Here is a 22690-nt window from a genome sequence, read left to right as displayed (position 1 = left end):
CTGGAGTTCGATTCTGAACAGCTCAAAGTTGACTCAGCCTTCCATCCTTCCGAGGTGGGTAAAATGAGGACCCAAATTGTTGGGGGCAAGAGGCTGACTCTATAAACCGCTTAGAGAGGGTTGTAAATCACTGTGAAAAGCGGTATATAAGTGCTATTGCCATCAGATGCCCTAATTAAATCATGAGCCTCGAGCCAAGCTTCAAGCTATTGCTATCCTTCGCCCATTCCACATTCCTCCAAATTTCACGGCGACAGTCTTAGTCTAAGGTACCCTTGATAGAGAGATAATATTTTTCCCCCTTGTTCTTCTGCTTTGCTTGTATCTTGAGAGCCTGTCGGTAGCTTCCCACTGTTAGAAAGAAGCTATTAATCTTAGATTCTAGGTTGACCTCTCTACAGTTGTCGAAAAGCTGAGGCTACGCTTGGTGGTGCCTTCGTGCAATTGAAATCTCGTTTGAGACACCCCGATGGAAATGCAGCCAGGTCTAAGTGAGACCAACTTTGATGGTAATAAAAAGGCATGAATAAATGGATTGTGGTGGCATGTGGGTGGCCAGCCTCCCAGCTGATTCTTGAGAGTATATAAAATTGGGGACAATTGGCAGGGAAAATCCAATCCAGCTGATTCCGTGGTGTCAGCAAAGCCATTGGACGGGAAGAATGACTTAGAAAATTGCCGCCTCCTTTGTCTGCCCTTTTCTTTTTAATAATGTAAAGCTTTTTTTTATTGCCATCTGCAAGGTGAATGATATTGGCTTTTGGAGGAAGGCAGTCAACAATGCAAATCGACTCGCCGATAGATCTCTGGTTGGGAATGCAGTTTGTGTATTTATTTATATCCCACTTATTATTTCTATAAATAATTCAAGGTGGTGAATATATCTGAGATACCTTTCTGTTTCTATTTTCTCCAGAACAACAGCCCTGTGAGGAGGGTTGGGATGACAGAGGGGGAGGGCTGGCCCAAAGTCACTCAACTTGGCTTTCATGCGTAAATCAAGACTAGAACTCACTGTCTCCTGGTGATTGGCCCAAAGTCATCCAGTGTGGCTTTCACACTTAATGCAAGACTAGAACTCACCATCTCCTGGTGATTGGCCCAAAGTCATCCAATTGGCTTTCATGCTTAAACCAAGACTAGAACTCACCATCTCCTGGTGATTGGCCCAAAGTCATCCAGTTGGCTTTCATGCTTAAACTAAGACTAGAAGTCACTGTCTCCTGGTGATTGGCCCAAAGTCATCCAGTCGGCTATTAATTAATCAACCAACCAATCAAGTGACCACAGCCCTGTCCGTGGGCAAAATCGTGGGCTGAATTCAGGCGAAGCATACAATATCCTTTTGAGAGCTCCCTTGGCTAAAAGAAATGGTGTCAGAAACCTATGCAAGTCCCTATTTCAGAGAAAAGGTTTCATTTCAGTTATGGGTAACCCGATATTTATGAGCCTAGTTTGATGCTTTCAAAAAGAGCTGACCCACCTCTGATCCAAAGACTGACTTACCTTGACGCTACCTACTGCAAGATGGAAGGAAACAGTGATGTCACTCTATATAGCATTGCCAATTCACCTTGTGCTGTGGTCTGCTGGCAGCCTGCGGAGCTGGCAGCTTATGTACTGTCTCTGGAGTCTGACATCAAGGTGGCAGAGGAAGAGGGGGATCCTGTTAGTTAAGACAAAAGGGGAGACTTGGGATTAAGGCTTGGAGATGATTGGCTCCTCCTATAAGACATAAAAGAGGAGCAAATGGAGGTGAGTCTTTGCAGGAAGCACTTTTGTTCGTTCTGGTTGGTTCAAACTCGGAAGCTCCATTTGACTCTGTGCTTCCTTTGGCCTTGCAAAACTAATTGGCAATTCGGTCTCTGGCAGCGTTTCAAGGGAGATAAAGATGGGTGCTTATCAGCTTTTACCCTGAAAGACTGTGGCTGACTTCTGCCGGACTCCACACAACTGGTTGTGACTCCTTACGGGCTGTGAATGACCGTGATTCACGGCCGCTTAAATAAAAAGAAGGTTTTTGAGGACTAAGCGCGTGATTTTTATTGTCTCAGGAAGCCTAGCTCAGAACACCTTGTACATTGCACCACGATGCACTGATTAGCTGGCATCCATTTGATTTGCATTGGGGATTTTTTTTGCCCCTCCCCCCATGACAATCTCAGCACTGCAGGCATTTGCAGTCTTATTTTTCCTGGTGGGGGGGCAGGGGGGGCAGGCCAGGAGACCAGCAGACCCCGGCGGTGTTGTTTAAATGGATGGTTGTGTTTTAAAGCGGCCTGCCAGGGGGAAAACTCAGCGACCTTCTGATTCTCGCAAATAGGATTTAGCCACCGGTTCCAATAGGAAAATGGAGCTGGCCGTTTTCTATTTAGCGCCGGTAATCAACAGCTCTCGGCTGTGCTGTGGGATAGAGAGCTTCAAAAATGAGATTGGCAAAGCCCGGGGCAAGATCTCTTAAGATTGTATTTCCTGCGGCTCTCTTGGGGTATGCTTGGTTTGGACTTGCATTTCTCGTATCTTCTTTGCCCAGAAGATCTGGAAAATGTTGGCTTCTCAGCACCTTTGGACCTGCGTAATAGTCCCGAGGGATGCGCTGGCTCGGTGGCTAAGATGCTGAGCTTATTGATCAGAAGGTCGGCAGTTCAACGGTTTGTGACAGAGTGAGCTCCCGTTATTTGTCCCAGCTTCTGCCAACCTAGCAGTTCAAAAGCACGTAAAAAATGCAAGTAGAAAAATGGGAACCACCTTTGGTGGGAAGGTAACAGCATTCTGTGCACCTTCGGTGCCGGCCACATGACCATGGAGACCTCTTTGGACAGCGCTGGCTCTTTGGCTTTGAAATGGAGATGAGCAGCGCCCCCTAGAACCGGGAACGACTAGCACATATGTACGAGGAAACCTTTACTTTAATAGTCCAGAGAGCCCCAAATCTGGAGGTGAATGGATCCGCCTTAAGGATTTTGATGGATCAATCCAGGACAAATAAGTTGTCCAAACTTGTTTGTCGTTGGAGCTTTGGAGCTGCCTCAGACTTGAATATTGGGCTCTCTCTAACAAAATGTAATCATGAAAAAAGTAAGGTTCTACATTTAGGCAAGAAAACCAAATGCACAAGTACAGTATAGGTGGTAGCTTGCTCAATAGTAGTAACTGTGAGAGGGATCTTGGAGTCCTAGTGGACAACCATTTAAATATGAGCCAGCCGTGTGCAGCAGCTGCCAAAAAAGCCAACACAGTTCTAGGCTGCATAAACAGAGAGATAGAATCAAGATCACGTGAAGTGTTAATACCACTTTATAAGGCCTTGGTAAGGCCACACTTGGAATACGGCATTCAGTTTTGGTCACCACGAGGCAGAAAAGATGTGGAGACTCTGGAAAGAGTGCAGAGAAGAGCAACAAAGATGATTAGGAGACTGGAGGCTAAAACATACGACAAACTGTTACAGGAACTGGGCCTGGCTAGTCTAGTGAAGAGAAGGATCAGGGGAGACAAGATAGCAGCCTTCCAATATCTCAGGGGCTGCCACAAAGAAGAGGGAGTCAAACTATTCTCCAAGGCACCTGAGGGTAGGACAAGAAGCAACGGGTCGAAACTAATCAAGGAGAGAAGCGACTGAGAACTGAGGAGAAATTTCCTGACAGTGAGAACAATTAATCAATGGAACAGAAGTTGCCTCCAGAAGTTGTAAATGCTCCAACACTGGTTAGTTTCCATCCATTCTTTCTTGTTCTGCCTTCTGGTGCTTTGGAAAATAAGTTGACCCCTTCTTCTTTGTAGCATCCCCTCAAATACTGGAGTACTGCTATCGTGTCTCTACCTAATCCTTCTTTTCACTAGATGGAGCATACCCAATTCTTGCAACCGTTCTTCCTATATTTTCATCTTCGGGTCTTTGATCATCATAGTTGCCCTTCCGTGCACTTTTTCCAAAGTCTCAACTTCTTTTTTTTTGTAAGGTGGTGACCAAAACTGGATGCAGGATTCCAGGTGTGTCCTTTCTAAGGCTTTATAAAGTGGCACTCATCCCAAGCCTTCTCTGTGTTTGATGTAATAACGCTCCAGATGGTTGAAGACTGCTGTCATATTCCTCCCTCACAAATCTCCTCTGTTAGGATAAATATCCAGATTGTTTAACATTCCCTCATGGTGTTTCGTTGCGCCACTAAATTTGCTCGTTTGCCACTTTCCCTTTTCAACCGTGATCTCCAGAGCTGTGCGCAATTTGGTTTTGATCCGGGAATTGGATCAAAATCAACTCGATCTAATCTCCCACTTGAATGGATGTTTTGGGAGCGTGTTGTTTAACTGTTGTTGTTGTTAGTTGCAAAGTTGTGTCCGAGCCATCGGGACCCCATGGACAACGTTCCTCCAGGCCTTCCTGTCCTCTATCATCCCCTGGAGTCCATTGAAGCTCACGCCGGTTGCTTTGGTGACTCCATCCAGCCACCTTCTTCTCTGCCGTCCCCTTCTTCTTTTGCCCTCCATCGTTCCCAGCATGAGGCTCTTCTCCAGGGAGTCCTTCCTTCTCATTAGGTGGCCAAAGGATTTGAGTTTCCTCTTCAGGATCTGGCCTTCTAAAGAGCAGTCAGGGTTGATCTCCTCTAGGACTGACTAGTTGGATCACCTTGCAGTCCAAGGGACTCAATGCAGGAGTCTTCTCCAGCACCAGAGTTCAAAGGCCTCCATTCTTTGGCGCTCAGCCTTCCTTATGGTCCTCCTTTCATAGCCATCCATTGCAACTGGGAAAACCATTGCCTTGACTAGACACACTTCTGTTTAATTGGGTACCTTCAAATGGGTCTGGTGATTTGGGAAAGGAAAATTGGCGGAGGGGGTTAGGGGATAGCTTCCTTTAATATAGAGGGGAAATTAAATCAAACTGAGGCAGAGTCACCCATAGATACTTAGCCTTGAATTATTATTATCATTTGTCTCCCATGAAGTGCGATATTTATTGCCAATACTATTTATAATCCACCCAGTAACCATAGTTCTCTGGACAGATTGCAACATTACTAAAAGCATTTTAAAAATGCAATGAATATAGATATTTATATCCTGTCTTTCCAGCCCCAAAAAGCACTCTGTACAGCTAATGTACACACACACACACACACACACACACACACACACACACGCCTGATGTAATAAAAGAAATTAATAGCCCTATCTATGATTAAAGATATTGTTAAACCAGCATATAAAATCATAATTTCAAGAATAAAGGCATGCTATCATTCGCCCCAGAGCTCTGTGATGAGGTGAGCTATGTGTCCCATTAAATTATTGAATTAATCTAGCATTCATTATTTATTTTCCTGGAGTTTTTTGTCTGTTTATTTGTTTGTCTATTATTTATACCACCGTCTGCTCACTAAAGTTGCGTAGGACAGCTAGTAGTTGCAATAGGGTGAGCTGCTACACTGTGGGAATATAAATAATTCCTATAAATTGGGTTTGGTTTTTGGGATATGTATTTAATTTCTTTTTAACTTTCCGGGATGTGTGTTTTTTAATGTTGTACGCCGCCCTGAGTCCTTTGGGAGAAGGGCGGCATATAAATCCAATAAAAACAAACAAACAAACATATAGATGCCCTTCTTTTTAACATCAGCCCTGCAAGGGGGAAGAGCAACCAAAGAAAACATAGCTTTCTTAAGTTCCTAGTCCTCATGATCAAAAAAAGATAGACCGCGCTCTCCTTTCAGTTAGTGTTTAATCCCAGTCAATCACAAGCATAGTTGCCTTCCAAATTAGCTTTACAATATCAATAATGAACAAAACAACAACATGATTCCACAATTCATTCGAAACTTGACAGGAACACCAATTTGTCCTGCTTCATGACGGGAGTTGTTTTCAAAGCACTGACTTGATGTTTACCAACTCAGCCTTGAATAATTTACTGGATTATTATTAGATTGTGTGTAATAAATTCAGGGCTGATTTATCACTTCCTTCTTAAAGCGTGGCAAATTACAGTTGGGGTGTTTTTTTTGGGGGGGGGGATCGGGAGAAGATGTCCGGGACAGTAGCAGAGTCTTATCAAACTCAGTGTGCATCTGAATTTGAAGATGGGTGCCATCCTAAATGTTATGGGACCTCGGGTCCCGAATGGCTCTGATGACGAACAATTTGGGTGCCCACCGGAAAATCTCCTAAATGCTTCACTGAGCACATCCTCGGGTGCCGAATAAACACAGCCGTGGCGATTTCTCCTGCCATGCCATTTGGTGTGCGCGCATGCGCAGTTTGTCTTGCTTCTGGTCACGACCAAGTCGGGTGTCACGACCGAAGTCCTGGATCGGATTACGGTCGGCACCCGAGGTCCCTCTGTATATAGCAGTGATGGCGAATCTTTTCGGCACCGAGTTCCCAAACTGAAATGTGCATGCATGCTCAGGAATGTGCGCGCACCAGAGTGCTGGAAACCCAAAGACGGCCAGCTGCCTGGTGCGCATATGTCTGTTTTTTGGGCATTTTCAGGAAGTTTTTGGCCCCAAAACACTCTGAAAACCGGCCCAAAAGCAGCTTGAAAACAGTCAAAAATGCCCCCCCAAAAAGCCTGAAAACTGCCCCCCAAAACAGCCTGAAAACAGCAAAAAATGGCCCAAAATACAGCCTGAAAACCGGTCCCAAAACAGCTTGAAAACAACCAAAAATGACCCAAATTACAGCCTGAAAACTGACCCCAAAACAATCTGAAAACCGGCCCAAAAACACTGAAAACAGCTAAAAACTGGCCTCAAAACAGCCTGAAAACAGGCAAAAAAATTGTCCCAAAACGGCCTGAAAACTGGCCCCCAAACAGCCTGAAAACAGCCCAAAAAGGGCCCAAAATACAGTCTGAACACTGGCCCAAAAACAGCCTGAAAACAGCCAAAAAATCACCCAAAATACAGCCTGAAAACTGCCCCCAAAATAGCCTGAAAACCAGCCCCAAAACACTGAAAACAGCCAAAAAATGCTCCCCAAACAGCCTGTAAACAGCAAAAAATGGCCCAAAATACAGCTTGAAAAAACGGCCCCCAAACAACCTGAAAACAGCCAAAGATGCCCCCCAAAATAGTCTGAAAACCCTGATGCGGCCCTCAATGAAATTGAGTTTGACACCCCTGGATTAATGCAAAAAATCCATCTAGCTCAACCCCTAAACATTCCTCGAAAGAATAATGGTCAGTAGATTATCTCCTAGGGTTAATAAATTCAGGGAAAGTTGAGGCGATGTCCTAACAAAAGATACTGAAAAGGAAAGGCATTTGTTGGTTTAATTGTCTTCCTTTTTTGACGATCAATTCATATTGCCTGAAACCTTTCCAGTTGGTTGATCCAACTTCTGTGCTGTAATTGTAAAGTAGAGCCAATCAATGAATGGATTAGAAGCTTGTAACTCTGTCTGGTGGATCAGGGATCATGTAGATCTGGACAACATCTATTTAACAGATTTAACAGATTAACAGAGTTGGAAGGGACCTTGTAGATCTTCTAGTCCAACCCCCACCCAAACAGGAGACCCTACACCATTTCTGACAGATGGCAGTCCATTCTCTTCTTGAAAGCATCAAGTGATGAAGCTCCCACAACTTCCAACGGCAACTTCTGTTCCATGGGTTGATTGTTCTCACTGTCAGAAAGTTCCTCCTTATTTCCAGGTTGAATCTCTACTTGGTCAGTTTCCATCCATTATTCCTTCTCTGGCCTTTGGGTGCTTTGAAAAATAGCTTGACCCCCCTCCTCTCTGTGGCAGCCCCTCAAATATTGGAAGACTGCTCTCCTGTCTCCCCTGGTCCTTCTCTTCACTAGACTAGCCATGCCCAGTTCCTGCAACTGTTCAATATATGTTTTAGTCTCCAGTCCCCTCATCATCCCGGTTGCTCTTCTCTGCACTCTTTCTAGAGTCTCCACATCTTTTTTATAGTCTGGTGACCAAAACTGGATGTGGTCTTACTAAGGCTTTACAGAGTGGTATTACTACCTCCCTTGATCTTGAATGTACTCACCAATAAGAGGAATGGCAAAAATCCAATTTTACCGCTGTCGCCTCTATGGACGTACAGTACTTCCAGTTTTGTCCCCAGGTTTCAGCATTGTGCAATGTGTGCACTGGTGTTGATTATACCTGTTGGAGATGTTGATTGTATTTGTTGAAGGGCTGAGCACATTAAAGCTTTGCAAATCTCAACGGTCACGGTTTTCAATCCCACTCATTCAGAGAAGGGAAGAAAAGTTGCATGGTTTGAGAGAGAAAATGCCTTTAAAAATTGGTGTTTTATGGGGGGAACCCCCCCCCCCCGGAAAAATGTGCTTCCTAGTCTGATTCTTTTAGGTGTAAAGGGGCGTGGTGACTCAGGGGCTAAGACGTTGAGATTGTCAACCAGAAAGGTCTGCAGTTCGGTGGTTCGAATCCCTAGCGCAGCGTAACGGAGTGAGCTCCCGTGACTTGTCCCAGCTTCTGCCAATCTAGCAGTTCGAAAGCACGTAAAAATGCAAGTAGAAAAATTGGGACCACCTTTGGTGAGAAGGGAACAGTGTTCCGTGCACCTTTGGCATTTAGTCATGCCGGCCACATGACCACGGAGACGTCTTCAGACAGCGCTGGCTCTTCGGCTTTGAAACGGAGATGAGCACCGCCCCCTAGAGTTGGGAACGACTAGCCACATATGTACCTTTACCTTTATTCTGATCCTTTGGAGCAGGTTTAAGCAATTGCAACGCACTGGTAGGGCTCAAGGTACAACCACAGTTGAGCCCCCAAATTTATATTGCTCAGCAAAACATTTGCTAATGAGTTTCGCCCTCTTTTATGACTTTTCTTGATGCTGTTGTTAAGTGAATCACTACATCAGTTCGAGTTAGTAATCTGGTTGTCAACCCTGTCAACTTTGCTCGTCAGAAGGTTACAAAAGCAGATCATGTGACCTTGGGACACTGCATCCGTCATAAGTATGAATCATTGCCAGGCATCTGAATTTTGATCACACGGCCATAGGGATATTGCAATAGTCTACTTGTACCTTTCCAAATGGCTGGCTAATCTTTTCTTGAAAATCTCTCGTGATGTAGCACCCATAATTTCCAAATAGAAGCCATTCCACCGTAGTCTAAAATGGATGAATGCATAGATACAGGATGAAAAGGAACCCTTTCATTCATTGCTAGTTTTGGTTTTAATTTCTGAAATGAACAAGCCAGCACGAACTGAGAAAAATCTCAGATCCTGGAAAGAGTGCAGAGAAGAGCAACCAGGATGATGAGGGGACTGGAGGCTAAAACATACGATGAACGGTTGCAGGAACTGGGCATGGCTAGTCTAGGGATGAGAAGGACCAGGGGAGACAGGAGAGCAGTCTTCCAGTATTTGAGGGGCTTCCACAGAGAGGAAGGGGGTCCAGCTATTTTCCATGAAGACCAGAGAAGGAATAATGGATGGAAACAGAACCAGGAGAGATTCTACCTGGAAATAAGGAAGAATTTCCTGACAGTGAGGACAATCAACCAATGGAAAAGAAATTGCTTTAAGAAGTTGTGAGAGCTTCCTCACTGGAGACTTTAAAGAAGAGACTGGACTGCCATCGGTCAGAAATGGTGTAGTGTCTCCTGCTTGAGCAGGGGTTGGACTAGAAGACCTCCAAGGTCCCTTTCCAATTCTGTTATTCTATGTAACATGTCTCAGACATCTTGGTCTAGTCCAGAGCACGTTTATCTTTGCATACTGAAAGCTGGTTCAGTTTCATCCTGCAACCTCCGCAAACCCCCGCTTCCCACCACTTCTCAGGTCACAGATAACGTGGCGCCCGGTTTGTCGTTTGCAAATTGCCCGTTTGTCGGCTTTGACATCAAGAGGGGGAAAAAATTAATACGATGTTAAAAGGAAAGGAAGGGAATTCATTCTGTGTCATTAATTCAACAGGGGAGCCGATGACAAGATTTCCTTTTTCTTTTTTTAAAGGAAAATAATGGTAACGGTGAATATTCACATTCCTTTCATCCCCTGAAAATCCAGAGGCAGAACTCTGAATCCCAAATAGCATTTTAAAGATGAAAGCAAAAATGATCGAGCCAGCTTGTTTGTGTGCCACTGCATGATCCAAGCTCTAGGGGTGGATGGATGGATGGGCAAAAGGGTGGGTAGAGAGCAGTGGGGGGTTGCAGGAGGTACGCCCCGGTACGGGCAGAGCGCTGCCTGCCCAGAGCACCGGGTACCTTTCCGGTACGGTGCTCCGGAGGGCCCACCCGCCTGCCTGTCGTCCTTACCTGTCTTTAAACTCTTTGGTGCTTCCGCGCATGGTCACGGCGCGTACAGCACCTGTGCGATGCTCCCCTGAGCAGCTGGAGCGTCGCGGAGGCTCACGGAGGTGTCGCTGGAAAGTAGGATGCAATGCGCTCATTCATGTGGGGGATGCCGGGGCCCGTTGCAACTGTATCAGTTGCAAGGGGATCCGGAACCCACTAGTGGTAGATAGGTAGGTAGGTAGGTAGGTAGGTAGGTAGGTAGGTAGGTAGGTAGGTAGAAAGGAAGGAAGGAAGGAAGGAAGGAAGGAAGGAAGGAAGGAAGGAAGGAAGGAAAGAGGGAGAACAAATGAATGGGAGGGAGAAAAAGGAAGGAAGGAAGGAAGGAAGGAAGGAAGGAAGGAAGGAAGGAGAGATAGATGCTTAATGTTTGAGAGTTTGTTCGATCATATATCCACTGTTAGCAAAACAGACAGAAGCGTGTATATTTAATTTTTGTACACTCTTGAGGGGTTAAATTGCTAGGATGCTTTGTAAGCTGTATAGGGAGATATGAGAGAGAGAGAGAGACAGAGACAGAGACAGAGACAGAGAGACAGAGAGAGAGACAGAGAGAGAGACAGAAGATACATGATATGGGTGGAAATAGATGGAGATAGATAAACAGAGAAATAGAGGGAGAGATACGTGGAGAGAATGGATGGATGGATGGATGGACGGACGGACAGAATATATATGTGGCTGGAAATAGATATGGATGGAGACCAATGAGAAAGGAGATGGATTGAGATAGATAAAGAGATAGAGAAATAGAAAGATAGGTAGATAGACAGACAAATGAAAGGATGGATGGCTGGATGGATAGATAGGTAGGTAGGTAATTATTGTTTAACAAATTTCAGGAAGGAATGTGCTTGCTTCAGTATGGGTGGAGAAAGTTTATTAAAATCCCACGGCAGTTAAGAGTTGAATGTCCTCTGTATGGAGGTTTTTTTTAAAAAAATATTATTCTCATCGTTGTCCATGGATTGTCGTTTGTGTAGTTAATGCAGTTAATCTGAATTAAGGCTTTTGCTATCCTTCGCTTTCTTGATAGTCTTCCTTGGCCCACTTATGCCACCCAGAGTGGCTCTCCAGAACTTTCATAGCTCGGTAAGACAAAAGGAAAGTTGGACCATAAGGAAGGCTGAGCGCCAAAGAATAGAGGCCTTTGGACGATGGTGGTGGAGAAGACTCCTGTTAGTCCCTTGGACCGCAAGGCCATCCAACCGGTCAGTCCTAGAGGAGAACAACCCTGGCTACTCTTTAGAAGGCCTGATCCTGAAAAGGAAACTCAAAAACCTAATGAGAAGGAAGGACTCCCTGGAGAAGAGCCTCATGCTCTTGGGCAAAAGGATGGAGGGCAAAAGAAGAAGAAGGGGACGACAGAGAAGGAGGTGGCTGGATGGAGTCACTGAAGAAGCAGTCGGCCTGAGCTTAAACAAAGATGATTAGGGGACTGGAGACTAAAACATATGAAGAACGGTTGCTGGAACTGGGCATGTCTAGTTTAATGAAAAGAAGGACTAGGGGAGACATGATAGCAGTCTTCCAATATCTCAGGGGTTGCCACAAAGAAGAAGGAGTCAAACTATTCTCCAAGGCACCTGAGGGTAAAACAAGAAGCAATGGGTGGAAACTAATCAAGGAGAGAAGCAACTTAGAACTGAGGAGAAACTTCCTGACAGTTAGAACAATTAATCAGTGGAACAGAAGTTGCCTCCAGAAGTTGTGAATGCCCCAACACTGGAAGTCTTTAAGAAGATGTTGGATAGCTATTTGTCTGAAACGGTATAGGGTTTCCTGCCTAGGCAGGGGGTTGGACTAGAAGACCTCCAAGGTCCCTTCCAACTCTACTATTGTATTGTATTATTGTATAAATGGACTTTAGAAGATGGTAGAGGACAGGAAGGCCTAGAGGAAGGTTGTCCATGGGGTCATGATGGGTCAGATATGACTTTGCAACTAACAACAAAAGACAAAGGGCCAACCGACTATCTCTTTCTCTAAAAGTCGTAAGCAGGGTAGAGTCACTTCACGAAGGAGGCACCGTTTAATCTTTTACGGTCTTGCTTCCAGCACAGTGGCTGCTTTTAATGGGAGGTTTACAACATTGGGTCCTTTAAGCTAAGCATCACTTTCTTTCCTTTAAATTTCCTCTTTTTCATACTCTCTCCTGGTGGTGAATCATTTTCGGAACAACCAGAGACGCTGTAATATCACGCCTGGGAAGGACACGGTATAAAAATGAGTGATATTCTCGTAGCTTGGCTAGTAATTCTTGGAGCTGCCATAAAGATGGTGACAGAAACATGGAAGGGAATTTGCAGAAGGCTGGGTGCGCCTGCGATGTTCTAATTAAAGCTTTCTAGCTTGCTTTTATTTGGGTTTTATTTAACAACTAGCCGATAATCCTGACGTTGCCCTGGTATTTATTTATAGAGGTGAAATGTCCAGACCAAACATAATTTCTGATGTTGGGTTTTCCCCCTTACCAGAGGGAGCCCCCTTGTGGAGTACTGTGGAGCCGTTACAATAGAAACTCCACTGCGCTGTACAGTAGAAGCCATTTTAAGGCACAACATGCTGTATCTTAACAGAGCATACACCCCAAGGGGTGTTAGGGGTGTCTTACCCCCACAATATTTTTTTCCAGAGAGTAAGTCAACTGTGTACCAAATTTGGTTGAAATTGCTCAAGGCGTTCCAGATTTATGCTGGAACACACACACACACACACACACACGTGCGCACAGCCATTTTTATATGTATATAGAAGAAGAAAAAAACAGCCTACTAATTTACAGATGCAGGAGGAATTACTTTGTAGGTTTACAGAAGCTTACCTTTGAAGTTCCAAAGATGCTTTTAAAAGGCAATTGAACTTTCTTTGTTTTTCCTTGAAGGGGTTTCGCTTCTCATCCAAGAAGCTTCTTCAGTTCTGTTCTTCAGTTCTCCAGAAGTGAAAAAGCTTCTTGGATGAGAAGTGAAACCTCTTCAAGGAAAAGCAAAGTCCAGTTGCCTCCTTGGGGGGGAAAAAGCACTTTTGGGACAAGCAAGACTTGGATGAATGAGAATCTCCATAGACACTGAAGATTATTACAGGAATTATAATCTGTATAAAATGCAGCAGCAACATAATACTTTATTATAGTAAATCTTTGATTCTGCAGGTCTAGATTGAGGTGGACCAGAGAAATATCTGAATTACAGCAAAAGATGGACTTCAGCCAAGCAATGGACACAGTCCATTGTTTGCCAAACCAATCTGAGCAATGTTTGATGCTTTTCAAGGGCAGCCCCATGTAGAGCGCATTGCAGTAGTCAAGACTGTTAAAGATAAATAGCAAAGGGGCTCTGAACGGGCACCTCTTCCCACGTACAAACGGGTTAAGTCAAGAGTTGATTGTGGAGACCAGGATGGCGCTGTCTAATGAATGACTAATCATGTTTGCTGACTCTCTGCATTTTTCCCTCTCTCTCTCTCTCTCCAGCACGTCTCCTTTTTCCTCCGAGATCATGCAGATGGATTTTGAGGTGGAAGCTCTCAGCGAATTGCAAGGAATGCAGTTTGTTACGTGGCAGGTTGAATATCCCGGAGGAAGGACATCTGACCTCAGCATCTCCAAGATTTATGTCAGCCAGAAGGATCTCGTTGGCATTCTTCCCTTAGCGATGGTATGATGAATGATTTCTGCTTTGGGGTTGGGGATCTCCACCGTAGTAGCTCCTCCACCATGTGAGTAGACCAGAGTGGAATGCAACAGACATGCTCTTGCCTTCCCAGTCCCTGAAGGTGAAGGTTGAAATTCAGGTGTGCTCCAGGTTATTTCTGTTACCTTACGATCAGTGGTGGGTTGCTCTTACTTTCGCTACCGGTATGCTGCTCGTGGTCCGTTTGTGCAAACGTCGGATGTGCTTTGTGCATTCACCTGACATGCGCTGCACACACATGTGCATTCCACCACGTCTGCGACACCCAGTTGCTCGTCAGAGGTCAAGCAGGCATCGCACGCTGTGCAGGCGTGCGCAATTGGCCCGGTTGCCTTAAAAACAAGTAAGGAACGTGGACAGGCAAGTGGGCCAAATGAGCCACCATACGGGTACGGTGGTCCCTGCTCCCGACTACTACCGGTATGGCCATACTGGGCTGTACCGGCAGAAACCCACCACCGCTTACAATGCTTTGGGTGGTTAAGGAAGAGCAAGTGAATTCAGAAGAGTAGTAGATAAAACAACCATGGTGGAAACCTGGTTGAACTGGGGGAAGGCTTCTCTTCTTGGATTCAGGCTATTGGAAATTATTTTGGATTTTCCCTGTTTAAGTTAATGTTCTGCAGAACTATACTATGTTTCCCTGAAAATAAGACAGGGTCTTATTTTCTTTTGACCCCCCCAAATAAGTGCTTGGCTTTATTTTCAGGGAGGTCTTATTATTTTTGAGGTGCAGGAGGTGGTGAGCGTGGTCATCTCATGGCTGCTGCTGTGTTGCAATATTTTTAGGGAGGGCTTATTTTACGCATGCGCTCAAAAGCCCGATTGGGCTTGTTATCCAGGGAGGTCTTATTTTCAGAGAAACAGGGTAGGTCCTCTCTTATTTTATGAGACCTCGATGTCCTCTAATTCAGTTTCTCCCATGTTCTGTCCACCATTCCTGGAACGGTTGCTCCATCTCTGACACACTTCTCTGTTTTCTTAGAAGAACTTTCTAGTGATGTATCTTGGTATTGTAGGTGATGGCTGTTCTCTGAGATTGGATTTTCATTTGTCCGTATTCTACAACCAATGAACGCCTTCTGTTCATTGGTTGTAGAATATATCATAGATGGTATGTCGGCCCTTGTATGTGTCAAGCATGAAAGATCAAGTCCATACATGAAGGTTCAATTACGCCCATGTGTGGGAATCTTTTCAACCAACCATTGGCATCTGCTAAGAGTTTTATAAGGGTCAACTGAACTCAAGGGGAGTTGGACTTAGTTCCCTTGTGGCTACATAGGAATTCTAAGCTGATTCTCCTTTTCACTCCACCTTCAGGTTCTTCCATCTCTACCACAGTAAATAGGTGGACTGTGCTGTTCGGTGATGTTGTTTTCTAAGTGAGTGACCATGTCATGATCTGGTTCTTCTTAAGCTGACTCAGTACCATCTTCGTTTCTTCTGGGTATTGATTAAGAGATGTAATAAAGGGTAATGTCTGTAATCTGAAGCTCTCCTCCCTTCTGTTGGTGAATGGAATTGGTCCATAGATTAAAGACTAAAACATATGATGGACGGTTGCAGGAACTGGGCATGGCTAGTCTAGTGAAGAGAGGGACCAGGGGAGACAGGAGAGCAGTCTTCCAATATTGGAGGGGCTGCCACAGAGAGCCAAGCTATTTTTCAAAGCACCCGAAGGCCAGACAAGGACTAATGGATGGAAGCTGATCAAGGGGAGATTCAACCTAGAAATAAGGAGGAACCTTCTGACAGTGAGAACAATCAACCCATGGAACAGAAGTTGCCTTCGGAAGTTGTGGGAGCTTCATCACTTGATGCTTTCAAGAAGAGACTGGACTGCCATCGGTCAGAAATGGCGTAAGGTCTCCTGCTTGAGCAGGGGGGGGGAGATTGGACGAGATGACCCATAAGGTTCCTTCCAACTCTGTTAATCTGTTAAATAGATGTTGTCCAAATCTACATGATCCCTGATCCACCAGACAGAGTTACAAGCTTCTAATCCATTCATTGATTGGCTCTACCTTACAATTACAGCACAGAAGTTGGATCAACCAACTGGAAAGGTTTCAGGCAATATGAATTGATCGTCAAAAAAGGAAGACAATTAAACCAACAAATTCCTTTCCTTTTCAGTATCTTTTGTTAGGACATTCCCTCAACTTTCCCTGAATTTATTAAACCTAGGAGATAATCTACTGACCATTATTCTTTCGAGGAATGTTTAGAGGTTCAGCTAGCTGGATTTTTTGCATTGATCCTAGGGTGTCAAACTCAATTTCATTGAGGGCCACATCAGGGTTGTGTTTGACCATGGGAAGTCGGGGTGGGTGTGGCTGGGTGGGTGTGGCCAGCTCAACTTCATTCGTGTGGGGGCGCCTGAGGTGGCCCGAGCACTCTACCAACGAAAAAGGGCTTCCAAGGTCAGTTTTCAGCTGCAACGGTCTCCTGCAACCCTCTGCCAGCAAAAATGGAGCTCAGGAGGGCAGCCCTCCCGAGCTCTGTTTTCACTGGCAGAGACAACGTGGGCCAGATTCTTGGCTGTTTCCAGGGCGGCCTCACGAGCCAGATCTAAGCACCCTGTGGGTTGCATCCAGCCCCTGGACCTTGAGTTGGATACACTTGCATTAATTTAATATTTGGAAGGATCTTCCTCCTGTCGGCCTCCCGAAGTAAACCAGTTAGAAATTGCAACCAGATAAGCTAATTCTACCTTATTGTAAGGTTGCATTGAGAGAATCTTCCAAATATGGAATTTGTTCTGACCGAGGCTTCCCAAGAGCATGAAGCAAACTCCTTGTCCCGACAAAAACCCCTTTTATTAATTCTGCTCATTCACATCCAGCAAAGTCTTTCAAGGGAGGATTTACAGTCACAGACCTTCTCTGCCTTGGAGAGCTGCCAGGCCGATATCTGTAGAACTTGGCCAGGAGTCTCGGAAAGTCACAAACCAATTAAGCAAACTAATTGTCTCCTGCAAACTCCACTCCCCTTTCACTCCTTTTTTTATTTCCTCTGGGAGGGTCCATTCATCAGCCAGCTGTTTGCCTTACTCCCAAGTCGACCCTTGTTGCTTAGCTGTTCCCTTCATCTGGCAACTCTGCACATGCACATACTGGGAACAGGCTCCAGCTGTTCTTCTGCCCCACTGATGTCTGACTCCGAAGGTAGCTGATAGCTGGCATACGGCCCAGACCCCCTCTCTGCCTCCGACACAGAGCCTCATCAGAGCCTTCCCCAGACTCCAGGACTGGCCCATTTTCCTTCCCAACCTCCTCACTGTCCGAATCTGCTACCAGCTCCACCGGCAGGCCTCAACAGTCTTAACTTCATTGCTTCAATAAATCCTGATATTGGAGAGAAGGAAAGCAATGAACAGCTGACTTCCCATTCTTAGTTTGCATATGATCCAAATATAAATATAACTTGGTAGTCACGGAGGGCTCAAATTAGAATTTTACAACAATTGACCTTGGATTACTTGGATAAACAGCTGAATTGGGCCTCCTTCCCATGAAAACTCCAGAGAAGCCAGATTTTTCAATGACTGTAGCATGCACTTAAGAAGTGAACGTCTATTAGGTACGTATGTATATGAGGGTTTTTTGCCGGGGGGGGGGGGGAACAGGACATTATAATAGGAACTGGGTGGTTGCCTAGCAATAGGCTGTTAATTACTATGCTGCTAGTGAAGGTGGGGAAAATGTTTATGCTGTTCTTGGAGACCACCGACGGAATTTACCAACTTTAAAACAAGGAGGTCGCCTTTGGGCTTTAATGACCGAGACAATTATAGCGAAGGTTGATTATTCTCTTATTTAAAAACTAAACCAAACAAAAACATTTATCATGCTGGGTTGGTTGAATTATTCTAACTCCAGCAAGGGATTTGGGCAATTGAGAGGTTCAATTCTGTAAGGCATAGAACAGGGGTGTCAAACTCAAGGCCCGGGGGCCGGATCCAGCCTGCAGGAGGCTTAGATCTGGCCTGCTGGTCTGGTCGGGTCTGGAAAACCAGAAAACGGGGCATGAGAAGGGGGCTGCTTTTTGGCTGGCAGAGACTTTGGGGAGCTTGCCTTCTTTTTTACTTTGCACTTAGAAGTTATTGATGTGCAAAAAGCTGGAATCAACTGTCAGCTGTTCTTAATTTTCCAAAGCTTAGCCGATCCCTGCCAAGATCACTGGCCTGGATTTCTTATTTAAAAAAGAAGAAGAAGAAGAATTACATGTTTTTGCAAGCTCTACAAAATTAAAGAGCTGATAAACTCACCCAGGTAGGGACATCTTGCTGAGAATCCCTGTCATCAAAAGTAGGCTTTGCTCAGATAAATTATTGTCAGCATCTGTCGGCCTCCTTGAATTAGGAATAACTGCTGAGTGCCATTCTAAACAGAAGACGTCTTGACACAAAAATTGGGTCATGTGCAGTGTTTTTGTGCAACAACATTAACATTTCCCTAACAGTGTTGCTCAGCTGTTTATTAACAGGATAGTCCTCTGTCCTTTTTTAAAATTATTTTTATTTAAAAAGTCCCATTTATCCTACAATTGATCCATTTCAGAATAGCAGAACAGAATAACAGAGTTCTCTGTTATGCATTCTCCTCCCCTTGTAGCTGGCTCAGTCTGCGTTGTTCTCGCCTTCTCTCTTCTCTCCGTGCTCTAGGATCAGGAGAGGGTGGTCCTTGCTCTTCGCCTGAGCTCTGCATCTCCTGCTTCTCCCTGCCTGCAAGCCTTCTTAATCCTGACAAACTCTTCCCAGACTGACTCTGCCCTTCCCCAGTTTCTTCCAAGGCCAATGGAGCTGCCCTCTTGATCTCTGTCAGCTCTTGTTCCAGCTCATCTTTCTACACAGATTCAGGCTCCGACGGGTGTCATGGCACCATATAGGTCATCTAGTCCAACCCCAGGAGACCAAGAAAAACTCCCATTGAGTTTCATGGCCTTATTTCAATGCAGCTGCAATGCAGGGGATCAGACTTTCCAAAAACAAAGAAAAAACATTGAACAATATCCATTTCCTACCCACAATGGTTAATGTCCAATTTTATGTACATGAAAAAAGAAGAAATTACAAGGCTGGCTGAAGAACATGTTCGCTTTGAAGCTTATATTATCAATTCAATACTTCATTTACTGTTTTCTTTGATCATTCTGGTACTCAGATTAATTGGTGTCTCTTCCTATGTGCACTCAACACTTGTTCAAGTTAAAACCAGTTCAACAGTCAAGAGTTAACGCGGGGAGGATTCCAGTCATAACCATCACTTCTGCGTTGAACGGAGAAAGCTATTGACGTGAAGCGTAAAAAAAAAGAAGCAGGTTTTAACAATGCACATTTAGTTAATATTCATGTATTTACTTGCAGTGGGGAGTTATCGCCCCTCTTCCCAGATAGCTCCAGGGCTGATTGCAATGAAAACAAGCATCAAAATGCTATTTCACACACACACACACACACACACACACACACACACACAAATATTAATAGATACGCATACGTATGTAAATAATGAGCTATTGTGACTAGCAATGGTACAGGAGCTCATTAAATATTTAAACCCCTTCCTGTCTGTTTTGTGACAGAGATGTCCAATGTGGCTAGAAACAAAGCTTCAAAAGGAGACAATAATAATATATTTTTTTAAAGTGAGGCATCATTAATTCACCCTCTACTGTAGTTGCCCTTCCTCCTGAGTGAAACCTATACTCTGTCCAGGGTCCTGATCAGTTGTAACCTCAAATCTAACCTGGGCTAGTTGAAAAAAAAAATGTCCCGGGGAAACTTATAACTTGCAGTTGGGTTGGGTTGGTTCATTTCCATCAAGAGATGTTGACGAAGATTGATGGGCGTTCTCATCCCCGAGTTGTCCAAAGTTGCCTTTCCTTTTGATCTAGTTTAATGGGTTTTTTAAAATCTAGTTTAATACTTGGCTACCTATCAAATGCTTTGGCCCCTTAATGAGAAGGAAGGACTCACTGGAGAAGAATGTTGGGAAAAAATGAGGGCAAAAGAAGAAGGGGACGACAGAGAATGAGGTGGCTGGATGAGGTCATTGAGCTTAAATGGACTCCAGAGGATGATGGAGGACAGGAAGGCCTGGAGGAACGTTGTCCATAGGGTTGCGATGGGTCGGACACAACTTTGCAACTAACAACAATGAAAAGAAGGATTAGGGTTGACATGATAGCAGTTTTCCAATACTTACGGGGTTGCCACAAAGAAAAGGGAGTCAACCTATTCTCTAAAGCACTTGAAGGTAGGACAAGAAGCAACAGATGGAAACGAATCAAGGAGAGAAGCAAGCTGGAACTAAGGAGAAATTTCATAATAATTGGAACAATTAATCAGCGGAACAGCTTGCCTCCAGAAGTTGTGGGTGCTTCATCACTGGAAGGTTTTTAAGAAGAGACAACAATTTGTCTGAAATGGTAGAGGGCTGGTCTAGAAGACCTCCAAGGTCCCTTCCAATTCTGTTATTCTGTTATTCTAATCTTCCTGGCCCCCTCTTCTTTAATGTGATATTATGCATCTTCTGGCAGTTGAAACTGAGAGTTTACCTGGTGAAGCTGAAAGATTAAGACAATCATTTTACATTGACATGACTCACATATCATGCTAGGCTTACAGTGTTGGGCAGACCTAGCCTTTGGGTTTTCAAATCCTATAAATCTTGCTTTGCAGCATGGCACGTTGTATAAGCCAGTTATTCAACCCCATAAACTCATTGAATCATTAAAGAACTTGCAGTTAGTTCAACCATATCGTAGAATTTGCCGGAGTGAAGCAATTGGGGTGATTTCTATGCAACCCATTGAACAAACTCTGGGTGGGTGGGTCTTTGGTGCTCTCTGAGCTTGGTGGTTTCCTTGCAGAAATTTCATTACCATTCTAGGTAACATCTTCAGTGCCCTGTAAGAAAACCACCAGGTTCAGAGAGCACCAAGGGCCCCACACTTCAACCCTAAGCTACAAATATTCTCCTCTGTTGGTAAAGTAATCTCTGTTGGGATACATATCCAGGAGAGATAGGATTATGGAAGATCCTATTTATTGTATCTATAGAGTGAGCTTTTATTTAGAGGCTGAACGCTAACAGGAAAGAGTTAGGCAGATTTCTTAGGGAAGGCTGCTACACACTCCTGGTGCTACAACAGAGTAGCAGTAGCAATAGCAATACACTTAGACTTATATACCGCTTCACAATGCTTTCCCGCCCTCTCTAAGTGATTTACAGTCGGCCTCTTTCCCCCAACAAACTACGACCTCATTTTACCCACCTTGGAAGGATGGAAGGCTGAGTCAACCTGGAGTCCACCAGGATCGAACTCCAGGCTGTGGGCAGAGTTAGCCTGCAATACTGCAATACGAACCACTGCACCACCAAGGAGGGAGGGAGGGAAGGAAGGAAAGAAGGAAGGAAGGAAGAAGAAAAGGAAGAGCAATAGTACTTAGACTTCTATACCAGTTAACAGTGCTTTATAGCCCACTCTAAGCGGTTTACAGAGTCAGCCTCTTGCCCTCAACAATCTGTATTCTCATTTTACCAATGAGTAGGCCCCATCCTGCAAAGAAGAAGGAGGAGGAGGAGGAGGAGGAGGAGGAGGAGGAGGAGGAGGAGGAGGAGGAGGAGGAGGAAGAAGAAGAAGAAGAGGAAGAAAAGGAAGAAGAAGAGGAGGAGGAGGAGGAGGAGGAGGAGGAGGAGGAGGAGGAGGAGGAGGAGGAGGAGGAGGAATGGAGGAACTTCAATAAATTGCCCCAAGCACAAGAAATAGTTTTAAGCTTTCTACTATTTTAAGTTATTATTGGTTCTATTTGTTTGCTATCCCTTTGATGCAAGCTGGAATTGGGTACGTCTAGTTTAATGAAAAGAAGAACTAGGGGAGACATGATAGCAGTCTTCCAATATCTCAGGGGTTGCCACAAAGAAGAGGGAGTCAAGCTATTCTCCAAAGCACCTGAGGGCAGAACAAGAAGCAATGCATGGAAACTAATCAAGGAGAGAAGCAACCTAGAATTAAGAAGAAAGTGTCTGACAGTGAGAACAGTTAATCAGTGGAACAACTTGCCTCCAGAAGTTGTGAATGCTCCAACACTGGAAGTTTTTAAGAAGAGATTGGACAAACATTTGTCTGAAATAGTATAGAGTTTCCTGAGCAGTGGAACAGCAGGTTTCCTGAGACGGGAGTTGGACTAGAAGACCTCCAAGGTCCCTTCCAACTTGGTTATTCTGTTATTCTTTTTAAGTCTTAGGTCAATCAAAAACAACAACAGCAATTTATTACTACAGTCTTAGACCAGCGACCAGAACAAACGAAAGCTCTCGGTATATATACGCTGAAAACTTCTAGTAGAAAATAATAAATAACAATCAAAATCTATAATAAAATCCAGTGTCAATAATGCATGGTCTGAGAGTTGCAGTCCCTAAACTGCGTGGCCCATTTGCAGTTTCAACACTAAAAAGGAAGCGACTAAGCAGTGCAAAGGGTTTTATTTTTTCATTTTATTTATTTCGTCAAGCATGAACTAGATAACAGATATAAGGATTGAAAGGAATACGAATACAAGAGAATATTAGGGCGGGGTTGGTAGGCATGTTGGTGCACTTTTGCACGCCCCTTAAAGACCTCTTAGGAATGGGGTGAGGTCAACAGTAGACAGTATGAGGTTAAGGTTTTGGGGGGTTTGGGGAAGA

General features: G+C 44.5%; 1 protein-coding gene across 9 annotated transcripts in view; it reads left to right on the top strand.

The window, feature by feature from the left end:
• The window catches only part of LOC309399220 (transmembrane protein 132D-like), a 330593-nt gene that overhangs the window by 228207 nt on the left and 79696 nt on the right, over positions 1-22690 (top strand). For all 9 annotated transcript variants that reach the window (XM_081966866.1, XM_081966865.1, XM_081966868.1 and 6 more), the window contains one exon: positions 13769-13952. In XM_081966866.1, coding sequence (XP_081822992.1) covers positions 13769-13952 — 184 coding nt within the window. The remainder of the gene's footprint in view (positions 1-13768; positions 13953-22690) is intronic.

This window comes from Natrix helvetica, assembly GCF_964273705.1.
Source record: "Natrix helvetica genome assembly, chromosome: 14".
NCBI classification, from domain to species: Eukaryota; Metazoa; Chordata; class Lepidosauria; order Squamata; family Natricidae; genus Natrix; species Natrix helvetica.
This window is presented reverse-complemented; position numbering and strand designations above follow the sequence as displayed.